Source organism: Agelaius phoeniceus, chromosome Z (assembly GCF_051311805.1).
Source record: "Agelaius phoeniceus isolate bAgePho1 chromosome Z, bAgePho1.hap1, whole genome shotgun sequence".
Classification (NCBI taxonomy): Eukaryota; Metazoa; Chordata; class Aves; order Passeriformes; family Icteridae; genus Agelaius; species Agelaius phoeniceus.
Genome location: NC_135303.1, coordinates 71,661,733 through 71,674,769, shown reverse-complemented (window position 1 = coordinate 71,674,769; position 13,037 = coordinate 71,661,733). Strand labels below are relative to the sequence as shown.

Below are 13,037 nucleotides of genomic sequence, written 5' to 3'. Positions count from 1 at the left end.
TGGGTTAAACTGCCATGAGCTACATGCCCTGTGTGCAAATTTAGACAGAGCAGAAACAGCTGAATATGCCTGGTTTTGGTTTTTTTCTTCCATTAAAAGTAATTCCAACAGCAGGCCCCACTTGCAGCAGAATAACCAATGTTTAGGGATAAGTACTCAGAGAGGCTTTTAAGGAAACTGTCAGTCCACAATATAGTGGATCCAGGAGAAAGCAGGTAAGCAAAAGGTACCAGCATGAAGCTATACAGTTATCTAGCCCTTCCACGTAGCCTCTTTCATCCATACCCCTAATATCTTATAAGGCAGCTCCCCAGTTCAGCTACTCCATAGTTCTATATTCGTGAATCATCAACAGTATGATTAACAGAGTAGCTTTCACAGTAATAACTAAGTTCAGAGACTGCTCTGAAGTATTACTGACCAACTGGGAACTGAAGTCCCCATCTTTCTCTTGCCAGGATGTTGCAGTACAGATCCAGCTTCGTTCCACAGCCAACTGGCCCAGATGTGCACAAACAATAGCCACCGTAAAACACCTCATAGCTATTGCTTCTACCTCTCTTAGGAACAACAGCTCTCTGGCTCAAGCAACACATTTGCTCCTGTCTGTGTCATTCAAATCCTGAATTGTCATTCTAAGAGAATGACACCCATGGAATCATGGAACAGCCTGAGTTGGGAGGGACTTATCAGGATTATCAGGTCAAATCCTGGCCCTGCATGGGACAATGCCAAGAATCACACCGTGTGTGTGAGAACATTGTCCAACTTCTTGAACTCTGGAAGATTGTGGTTCCTTGACCAGAGAGTGAACCAGGACTATAGTATAGATGATGACTAACAATAAGAAACGTTTCTGAACAGCCTATAATCTTTCACTAAAGAAGCTGTACGTACAAGTTTTATGTGGAATTAAGAAGAGGCAGGTTCCAAGTATACAGAAGGAAATATTCCTCAGATACGTGATATTTCTTGACCATGCATTTAAAACTGACTGGACAGATTCATGTGCAAAAACATATATTGAATACAAAGCACAAAGACATCATCACTGAGTCAAGAGCTCTGAATACCATGAACTGGAGAACAGTGAAGCATTCAGAGAAAGCCACACTCTCCCTACCATTAGTCTCTTGCCTGTGGGTCTATATTGACATACTGTCTCTAACAGCAACTTGTTTAAATAACCTTTGGTCCAGTGCAATATAGCTTTTTTATTTTTAATACTTTGTCAGGTTCAGGTACCCTACATGAACTATACAACCTCCTAAGATCCCTTGGGACTGGAATGATCTTGTGATGATGATCACATGCAGCGTACTAATCGCATCTACCAAACCCAGTGCACCTTGCATTCTAATTTCCTACCCAAACACAAAAACCCAAATATACATCTTCAGCCTGTGTCTGATCATCATAATCTCATCCCACTGCTTAGGTGTCTCAGCCTCACAGACTGAACACGGAGGTAATGCTTCTGTGAAAGCAATGAGCAAAAACCAGGCACACAGTCAAAGCCATGTACAGTTATTCAGGTCCAAAGCGCTCCCGAGGATTTTCCAATTAATATGAAAGCACAGATTTTTACCAAGACATTAGGGCTTACCCCCCTATACAGCTGAACAGTTGCATTCCAGCTTTTCATGGAAGTAGGCACAATTGACATTATCTGATATACCACTGCCATAGAAGGGCATCATGATGCATACACAAAGTTCAAGGCAGAAAAGTTAAAATTGCCGTTGGAACACCCACCTTTTCTTTTGGTGGATTAGACTATGTAGACTTTGGATGTATTTATGTGAGTAGTTGGGTTATTATTATTATTATTATTATTATTATTATTATTATTATTATTGACACTAATTCCACTTGAAAGTTAAAAGCAACTGAATTTGAGAGTCTAAGCCAAGTGGAGGCAGCCACAGAAAGATAGTCTGCCTGTATATTACCATTTGCATTATTGATTAATGAGAAAAAGATAAAAATGAAAAAGCTGCAAAAGCTGCAAGTTTGTCATTTGGAAACTCGCCGTGAGAGAGCTGACAGTTTTTGCAGAAGAAAACACTGAATTACCCTTCTGTTTCAAGTTTGAATGCCTGTTGTTTTAGTGAAAAAGAGAGAGCGTGGAGAATAAAATTAATTTTTTATCTAAGTGTATATAAGTTAAGAAGCAAGGAAATAGAAGTATCTGGAACTAAGGATTTACATAGATAAAAGGCAGACCAGATTTTGTTAGCACTGCAATGGTGCCTACATTCATGTGGCATACCCAAGATGCCCTCATAAAATTTCTGCATCTTGCCTCTGTTCTTATCAAAATTATCAATGCTGCAGGGTTGGGCTTGGCAGGGGGACAGGAAAGGTTACAAGAGAAAACATATCATTAATCCTGTTTCAAACCTTGAACTGAATTTCCTTCCTATGGTTGTCATATATTAACATATTCCATGCACAGTGTGAACCCCTTCTTCTCCCTCACAGCAGAAAGGCAGATGAATGAACTAGAACGACTACAGATGGGATAGTCTAGCACAGGTTTTCTGTGTCCAGAGGTCAGGAAGCACCCTCACCTAACACAGGGGATTGCATGAAGCCTCTGAGGCCCTTCAGCAGGTGACAAAAGCCTTGGCTAAACTGTGGCAGGACTAGTGGCTACTGTGCAATGGTTTTTCCCACATAGACATACAGGCTCTCTAGCCATGGCACAAACGTTTTCTTTAGTCTCCTGCAAGCTTCTTCACACATTGCTCCTCCCCTCTGGATGACAGTCCAGTGCTCACTGGACTGACACTGTGAGTGTGGGTAAACACGTGGGTAGGTCTTGCTACTCCACTGATCTTCCTTTCACACAACCTGTAGCAACGTACCCCATTTAGCGCTACTTTCCATCTGCAACTGTTTGCAATTTGAGTACTTAAAATATTATTAAGCTGACACAAGTAGATCATCATCGCAAAAACCTGTCTTCCAAATTAGGCTAAAAAACCTCTTTTAATTATTACAGACTTGTCTTTCACTAAAACAACAGATCATTGTTTTACCACCAGCAACTGTTTTATCTCCAAAGAGAGCTATTTCTAAAACATTTACAGGAAATTTTCATAGCTATAATATAATCAAATAATTATTATTACTTGACTATAGGCTTTTTCACATTTTCAGTATTCATCACATTAATTTCCTTGCACTGGTATCATTAAGAATAATTTTAACTCCCAGTTGCAGGCCTTACCAGTGTACTGAGGTACAGGCTCAATTTGTTGAAGAAAACAATCCTGCAGGTTTCCCACTTCAGCAAGGGTTCCTCCAGTTACCAGCTTTAGTTCATCTAGTGTATCCTGGGCTCACAAGAAAAACAGAGCTCACAATTCTGGTACAACAATGGGAAGAATATGAAATATCAGACAAAGTAAATTAATTTTTTAAAGAGAGGGAGTCCATTTCATATGCATGCAGGGGTCCTACACCATTCCCTTCAGGACCACCCATTACCATTTGAACTGTATAAAATCTCTAGTCTTTGCCTTGCAGATTTTGATATAGGTGTGGTTTTATTTCAAACTCTTTTTTTTTTACTGTTCTAATTAATAAAATCACACATACTAGAAGTTCCCATATTTCTGTGGCATATGATTTTGTTTTAAGTGCATCCAAAGCTGTGGTTTTTTCCTCTCCTCTCAAACAGGTACATATATTCATGTCAGGAATATGGACACATCAGTCATTCTCTATAAAAATAGGCTCACTTTCAAGCCTGTAATGAAACAAAGTAAGTGGGAAACCTTGGGGGGCAGAATGCCTTTGTACCTTCTAATAAGTATTTTTGATTAATGATGATGGAAGATGCTGTGGAAGACACTGTTTATCTCAGACTGCTGATAGGGACATGACAGGAAGCTTTATCAACTCCTGCTTGGCAGACAGAGGAAGAAAAGCTATTGCAATCAAACAGATGAGGGTTTCACTCTGGCACCAAAAGAGTCCTCCTTTCTTTTGTCTTTTTTAGGCTTTTGGCATATCATGAAGAGGAAAGCCACATACACAGACAAGCATTGCTCATACAGGATAGCTGGAAGAAGCCAGTGAAAAGCTGCTCTTACTGCACTAGCTGAGTCCTTACAAAAAGTCCACTCCCCAAAAAACAACTAGATTGAAGTGAAGGAGGCAGTAGGTTTTTAAAATTTTATTTAAAAAGCTAAAAATTATGTCTAAAACAAATAGCATAAATATTATAGGGTTCATGTGAGCTAAGATTTCACCTGCTCCATAGGAGCTTCTATTTACATTTATTTCACAACTTAATATTAAAGTATTACTGTAGAGAGCTTGGCTGCTGTGAGGACTGAGGTTTGAATTCAGTGATCCAGAGGTTCAGTGGTGATCCCTCTAAGTCCTCAGCCTGTTCCCAGTTTCCATGCTCACCTGTGGCTTCTCTTGGAGAGTGCGCAACTCAGCTGCCACCACCTTCTGAGACAGTGCTGAAAATGGTTTTGGCAAGTCCTCAATTGCACCTACTTGCAGGCAGTCCAGATACAACTCTATAGTGCTCACTCCCTGCTGCAGACCACTCAGCCACAAGATGACAGCATGGGGTTTCCCATCAGCCAGCTGGATGTTGCTAAAGATCACGGAATTCAGCCTTCCATCACTCTTCAGATAGCGCAGAACCGCTAGGACAAAACACACAGAAGGACTATCAGAGGGTAGCAGACAGCCCACGGCTGATCAAGGAACATCCTGTGGAAATCTGCAATTGCTCTGGTATTTTTCCACATGTCTGCCTCTGTAAATGCATCCCATATGCAGACACAATGGTAATAATAAACGGGACATTGACTCTTGAAGCAGCACTAGCAGGATGCTTGCATGACATTTGTGAAGCTCTGTTGCCTGTGCTGAGTTTTCCTCTGCTTTGTCCAGGCCTCCCTAAATGTCTTAACCAAAGTCACTTTACAGGCCATAATGTGCTAAAACGCAAGTGGTAAAGTTACAGGGCGTAGCAGGCAGCCTCCAGTCAGCACTTTGGTATGTACATATCTGACAGACCCAGAAATACTCTGCAGAAGTGTACAACTAGAAAATCAATTTTAGTGATGCGTACTGCATACAGTGGAGCTGTCTAAGAGTGCATCCAAATGCATAATTAAAAACCAAAGGAAGCATGTTTCCAAACCAATAACCTGCACTTCTCTGTAACAAACACTCAGTAAAACCAAAGTATAATGCAGAAAAGACATAGTCCACTCCTAGGGATGACTAAACCTTTTCTCAGCTCTTTTTAAAAGCCTTAGTGACTGACTTACCTGACAAAAATTCTCATTTCATTAAGTAAAATGCACCATCAAAAAAAGCCCACAGCAGACAAATACTCTTACAATAAATGCCTGCTGAGTAATATTGAAAAGAAAGTCTCTTTCCTAAGGAAATTGGATCAGTAAGCTAGAATCTGTGAGCCAGATCTCTAGGATCAGCTAGCTAGTTCTCTCCACAAAGTCTCTCCCTGGCTCTCCAACTGCATTATCTGCAGAAGCAACGAGCTGAATGCATCTGGACAGTGCATAACTACCCTGCAATATCAGACAGACCTTCAAAGATCCCACTGATCACCAGCTGACAGCCTCTTATTTCCTGATCATAATAGTTATGTGCATGAGGAACCAAGCTGCAGAGACATCAGGCATCTAAATATTTACGTGCTGGCTCTTGCTAAAGTCTGAAATTCACAGATGGCTGGTACAGTTGTGTCAAGTGAGACCTCACAAATGATCTGACACTAAGTCAACCAAAAATTGTGGATATAGTGGAGGTAAAAGCTCATACTAGCTTTGGACCTAATAACAGCTACTTACTGAAACCATCCAATTTCTATTCATTTAACAAACTACCTTGCCATCTTTCCACTACTAATAAAATTGCTATGATACCTGTTTGTTGCTGACCTCCCAACTTACTGTGCACATGCTCCCCAAAATTTTTTTAATTCCTCAGTCTAATGATAAAAAACCCCCAGATTTATACCAGCATGAATGGGGCAGGGTATTGTCTCCATCTTTGAAGTCTACACCAGTGCTAGAGCCTCAGCAGCTGTGATCAATATCAGGAATGTTTTCACTACCGTCTATGTTAAAACACTGCCAGAGCTGATATTTCTGCAAAGGTGCATGAGGTCACCAGTAACTCGCTAAAAGGTAGCATTTCTTGGCAAACTCAAAGATACGGCAAGAGAGAGTACATTGCAGGCATTTTATTTATGTGAATATTATGCACGCCTGGCCATATAAAATTGGATCTGGGCCCTGCACTCAGAGTGACCAAACACAACAGTAGCCTAGAGAAAGAAAGAGGAGATGGAGGCAGGGCCCAGAACAGACCCTGCCAGAATAGTTTCAGGACAAGGAGCAATCAGACTTGGAAAGAAGATCAAGTATTCTTTCCTCAGCCAAAGCCAAATATTCATCTGGTAAACTAGAGTAGGCTTTTGAATAGAGATTTTCTTGGATCACAGCCTCCACCTCCAAGATTTAACTCATACAAGCCCCTGCAGTATGTTTGCTGATTGAATATTTTACAGAAATTCATAAGAGTGTCACGTAAACTGCTTAAGAGACAAATTTTCAATTAAAATAGGAGCTGCTTCACAGAATTGTTTAACTGCAACACTTGTATGCACTAACTGCTGTTTGCTCCATAAAAGAATAATTAAAAAAGGATAAGAAATCCATGGACGCTATCTATCTCTGAAAGACATAATTGTCTACAGTAAGTTTAGCTGTTAACTCCCTAAATCAGATTTGGGTGCTAACTAGAAGGAACATGCAGAGAAATACCACAGATATGAAGACCCTGCATTTTGCTGAGATGCCAGCATTGGTTCATCGCTTAAGCAATGCTGTTCCATCTTGAGAGGATCATACACAACTCACACACTCCATACTTGCAGCTGACATGACAATCTCGTGGATGCAATTTAACTTACTGTATGAAGTAGCCATATGGGATCCCTAACACTTCAGAGAAATCACGTGTGAAAACACTGCCTACCACTTGCTCACTGACATATGCCTTAACTAAGGTGCTCTAAAGTAGTAAGGAGGCAAAGAAATCCAATGAACTGTCTTGCTGCAAAAAGCCTCCCTCTCTTAAGCCAATCTTTTACATCAACCTGATGGTCAATCCTTTAAATCAAATAGGTTACAGATGTCCTCCATCTACTCAACACTGGTCACTGACAGGACAAGTTGCTCCATGATGCCTATGCATATGCCATTATTGTGTTTGTCCTGTCACAAAGATGTAACTCAAACACCAACCCACCGAGGACAAAACCAAAAGAAACCATGTAACCTTCCACCAGAAACACTCTAACAGGCTTAAGGGACTGTCATGCAGTCACACAGACAGTTTGGAAAATCAGTTTGATATGTTCAAATTCGTATGTAAATCAACACATGAGTGCATATACATGTGTTCCTATATATATATATGTATAACAGACACAAACTTGTATGTAAATCGACACATTTGTGCATATACATGTGTTCCTATATATATGTACAACATTTGCACACATAGATGTGCATATGCGAGAGGGAGAGGGAGTATGTGTAATTTATCATTTATTTAGCAATTAAGTAAGTCAGTGTTGGGAATTGTATGGCACTTTTGATAAGACTGTGTGACCATGTATTACCCATTCCCTACACACACACACAGTTCTTATTCCCTTACCTCAGAAGGATTTTAGCAGACCTGATAAAACTACCAATGTTTTATTGAACTCATTCCCCAACCATGTTTAACGAAAAGATATGCTTTTCTTCTTTTGCAACATATTGAATAATTTCCCTATGTAGAAACTGAAATTCCTCAGTAGAATATCACAGTATATTCGATTTAGCTAATTACTTGGTAGCAAATTACTATAGCAGTGGTGAAGTCAATGCAGCAACAATAATGTACATAAATCAACAATCAACAATAAATCAATAAATCAATGATCTTTCACTGAACCTTAAAACTGTAGTATATCCCAGACCTGGTTTACAGATCAATGAAACTATTATTATTATTATTTCTAAAAGTGCGGCAGTTCCTACTTTGACTCCTGGCTAACGCTTTATTTCACCCAACAGATCTAGTAAGTGCTGGGAATATTTGTCTTGCGTAGTCACATCTAACCTCCAGGGTCATTGGAACAAGAACCTGCCTTTCATATGCATGAGGCAACATGTGCGTGTGTCCCTCGCATTCCTGAGTAATAAGAACCAGTGATTATCCCTAGGGAAAAAAGGAAAAAAAAAAAAAAAGACCAAACCACATTGTCTCCTTGCTCCATATTCCATGGTTTTTTCCTCCTTTCCTTTCTCAGCATTGCTCAGAGTAAGCACTGCAGCCAAGTGAAGATACCAGCTGATTGTCAGGCTGGTTTTCCCCGGCCAGGAGAGAGCAGCATCAAGGAGACGAAGGCAAGAGATGAAGGGGTGAGAGGGGATGTGAAAAGTGACAGTATGCAACAGGAATGACTCAAGCACAAAGGTTAATCACACAGTTGTCAACATTCATCTGTTACACATCAGTGACTATGGATCCAACACCAGTTATACCATACACATTCCAAGCAACTCACCTTTACTCATCCGTCCCATTACTGTAAATTCAAAATACTTGCTGTTGTCAGCTGATGAATATAGGCCAAAAACAGTGGCTGTGCTCTTTGGCTGTAATTTGAATGTTGAGAGCAAGTACACTTCATTCAGCATAGGATCCCCAAATGCTTGTTGCAAGAAGTTCAGTACCACTCGCTTGTTTGAATAAGGAAGAAGATCAAAAACTGAGGGGAAAAAAAAGCATATTTCAAAAGAAAATTAAATATAATAATGACCAAAGAAGAATGATATTTGAAGCCACATATTGGAGATTGTATACTCTTCCTACCAAAAAAAAAAAAGTTATCAATATGATGATAGTCTGTAAATATCATGAAGTTCAAATCCCTGGCACTGGAAGGGATATCTTAAGCAATCTGGTCTAGTGAAACATGTCCCCATAGATGCAGGCAGTTTGGACTAGATGGCGCCTGCCAGCTACAGCTATGATATTCTATCATTCTATCAAAATATCTATAATTTGTTGCAACTATTTTAACTATTTTTATTTTTCAAAGGAATTATTGATAAGTTACTAACATAGAAATAACTAGTTTTCAAATTGAGGTACACAAATATTTTTAGGTAGATCTCAAAGGTGCTTCTCTTCTGAGGATTCACCTCAACAGAAAGCTTTTTAACCTACTTCTGCTTTCATAAATTCAGATGTTTGTGTTCACATTTCAATTAGATAAGGATTCAGCATTAAAATTTTCAGACAGATTTCCAGAGTGCTCATCCTTTGATAGCTTTTGCAAAACACCAATTAAAATGCCAAAAAGCCAGGTAAGCAATATGATGTTCACAACCTTCTCACTTCACTGAGTTTTCAGAATATATATTATACAAATAAGACTCATCTTTCCTTTCTGGCAAAGAAAACAAAGAAATACAGGCCTGACAAAAAACAAAACAAAACCCACAAACCCTGAAGGCATAGTGAAAGCTCTTTCAAATTTTTATTTTAGTTTTTCCACAATGCATAAGCAAAGAGTCTATGATTTTACACATATATAAGTCAGCTATGTCCTTTATGGCACTGAAACAATGAACTGGGGTTTTCCTCAATGTTCCTAAATCCACGACATCTCCGAACTCAATAAATGCTTCTGTTAGGTTTCTTGATTATCTCCTATTCCAACCCACTGCAATTAAAGCAGTACATATATTATACCCTGGCAGTAAAGTCTGATAAATATTTTGCACAACTGTTTAAATATAAGAGCACACTGAGCCATTGTATACCACTGACACTCCATAGGCCTACTATAGCTGGACCATCATTTTCTCGCACTCTGGAACACTACTGTAGAGCTCTCACTAGAGAAGAGTTGTAACACCGGGCAGATGGCAAAGGCACATGACAGCACATTGTGCCTTAGCTTGATTCAAGCCCGTGGTTGTACTAATAAGTTTTGTTTCCCAGGCTGAAAAAACACTGGTGGACCTTATCAGATGAGCCTTGTCTGTGCAGCACAACCCCGAAGCTGTTGTTGTCTATAAGGTGATGAGCTCATCCTACAATTCCAGTGTTTCCGTAAGTTACGCACAGGAAAAGACTGAAGAGCACTCAAAGAACAACCACATGGGCACGCAGACCTTCCCACAGATATGCGGGAAACCCTGTTCCCTTATACTAGAGTGTGGGTTAATGCTGCTCCCATTACTCATTCTGAAGCATCCATTCATTTAGACGCTAGTGTTATTTCCAAAAAAGAGAAAAAATGAAGACCATTTTCCTTTCATTTCATGAAGTCATTGAAATAATCTCTGAAGTCTACACTTACATTGGGTCTAAGGATCTCATGACTCTACAGAGAATTTGCAGGACACACTACAAAAAATATCAGGCCCTTGACTTGCATGCACTAGTAGTACTGCTGTCAAACAACTAAGACATATATATGTAAGGTGGACTTGGTCAAAAGACTTCATTAAGTTCAGATTTACAGCATACCAGGACAACCACTGCTCCCACTGAGAGCAGGGACTTGGAAAGCAGAAGCAAAAGGCTGGGTGCCTCATCACACTTAGTGCAGAGAGAGTAGAGCAACTGCCCACATAAGAGACTGAAATGCAACACACTACTGTGTACAACAGCATTTTACAAGGAACAGACATTCATAAAATACAGCTGTGTTTCCTCAGCCGGAGCAATGCAATACAATACCAAAGACTTTGACAGCATGAAATATAGTACAAAATATATACATTTTGTTCAGTTCTAGGTCTATTGGCTGAATTTCTATCAATTTCTGTGATACTCATTAACCTATGCTAGAATCACTTAAAAATATTACAAAAGTAATGACTAAACACTGTGAAACATCTGTCTAATGTTACAGAAAACATTTATTGAAATTTTTGTTATTTACATCTTTAAATTAATACTCAAATTGGTTTGGCAGTTGGGTTCCACAAAGCACAGTGTCTCAGCCAGATCCTTTAGCACCATGTTATCAAACTCTTTCCTGGAATATCTTCACTGACTAGTATGTGGATGCATTACATGATCAGATCCATCCTTAAACACAATGCTACACACATGCTAGCAAATGCAGCTAGCAGAAGAATGAGGAGGCTATGAAAATTCATTTTACATCCTTAGTAGAGCTGGCAGAGACAGACAGCTCTTGGCCATTATAGAGACAATTATTTGTTTGGGAGAAACAGGGAAAAAAAATCACAAAGATTTCACATCTCATTTTTTGAAGAACCCTGTCTCTTTGTTCCTCTCAGTGGAAAGGCAGACTTGAAAGCAAATGTATAGAATATGACTGACAAAGCTGAAAAGCACAAGCAGCTGGTTCTAATCCATGTAATGGATTGAAAACTCCAACATGCCTTCATGCCTTCAAGCACGAGTGTGCATACCCACTGGGCTAAACTGAGCCTGCTCATGAGACAGACCAGGAATTCTCTCCTGCACCTTCCTTCTGTAGTTTTTAAAATAGAGCTGCTTACCCTCCTAGCCAAATGCTAACAAGGGATGAGCTACATGGTGAGACAGTGGCAAACCACACTTTGGAAATCTGCCCAAACCCATCAAGGCTAGCTTTTCAGATGAGAGCTAGAAGGCGGATGGAAAGTGCTAGGATGAGGAAGCATGGAGGAGTGAAATGAGTGACACAGGAGAGCATGGAACTTAAAGTACCCCTTCTTTTCTCTAACTCTGTTGCCATATCACACCAGCTTTTTGATACCTTCCAAGGCTGTTTTCTGGTCACACCTAATCATAGCTGTAGATGTAAACACTGCTCCACTACTGTTCAGCACTTTTCGAGGTAATTATTAATGGCTTAGACACTTGGAGTGAAATCCTAACCCCTACCACAACAATTTCCCACTGACCACAAGAAGCTGAAAGCATCCCTTGTTGAGAGTGAAGTTTTTCATTGGCCACTGCCCCTGACAAGTTAGAAAGCTGGCTTTTTTCTAATCCGGTAATAGGCAACTTGTCATTACAAAAATTCTCTGAAATGTCTTCACATCATAAAGATCTACAACAAAGGCTTCTGAAAATGCAGCTATATTGTGATCAGCTGTCTTTTAGATCTTCTTAAGTAATAACTGATTGACGTGTTAAAAATAATTCTGTAAGGCAGTGGAGGGGGTTAAAAATGTAGTGAAAACCACAAGCAGCCTTAAGGTTCTTGGAGTAGCACGAAGTTGCACTAACTGCTGCACTCGGCAGCCGAGCTGGCTGCAGTCACAAGCTGCTACCGCAGAGCAATACCACCCACTTCGCTCAAACTCTAAAATATAGCAGCTCCTGACTTACTACGCGCATAATATTGCCACGGCAATGCTGGGTTTAAAAGTACAAGTTTTCCTATGGATTCTACTATGTAGTAGAGTTTTCCCGGCTTAGAAATTCACTTCTCATTTAGGAGAACTTGCAGCTGGAAAAGGCTATTCAGATGCTCTACGCACCCACCAGCACACCTACAGAAACACTTTTTGCAGGCTGCATGAGAGGGGCTGTCACCGCCATCTCCTCCGGTCCCAACCGCTAGTCCGGGCGGCTCCGCGGGCGCGCTCTGCGCCCCGACGGGCAGCGGCGGCTCCTGCTGCCCGCCACGGCTCCGGCTCCCCTAGCACCTGCAGAGGCGCTGCCTCTCGCTGCCAGGCAGGACTCCCGGCGGAGGGCAGGGGTCGGGACACTGGCAAGCCCAGAGCCTTCCCAACGGAAGAGGGACAAGGAGAGCGCGCTCCATCGGGGGCGCGGGGCCCTTACCTCGGGGGGCGGGCGCGGCGGAGCGGCCCGGGCACAGCTGCAGGGCGAGCGGCAGCAGCAGCAGCGCGGCGCCGCGCTCGCACCCCATGGCGGCCGCGGGCCGGGCAGGGCGGCGAGGGACGGCCGCCGCTCCGCACCGGGCCCCGCTGTTT

At 41.1% G+C, this 13,037-nt stretch overlaps 1 protein-coding gene across 1 annotated transcript in view; it reads right to left on the bottom strand.

Annotated features, from left to right (window-relative positions):
* Window positions 1-13,037, bottom strand: part of THBS4 (thrombospondin 4) — a 38,868-nt gene extending 25,831 nt beyond the window's left edge. The window contains exons 1-4 of the mRNA XM_054651887.2: window positions 12,886-13,037; window positions 8,630-8,833; window positions 4,426-4,673; window positions 3,236-3,341 (exon numbers count right to left, since the gene is read on the bottom strand). Of these exons, the coding sequence (XP_054507862.1) occupies window positions 3,236-3,341; window positions 4,426-4,673; window positions 8,630-8,833; window positions 12,886-12,973 (646 nt within the window). The 5' untranslated portion in view covers window positions 12,974-13,037. The remainder of the gene's footprint in view (window positions 1-3,235; window positions 3,342-4,425; window positions 4,674-8,629; window positions 8,834-12,885) is intronic.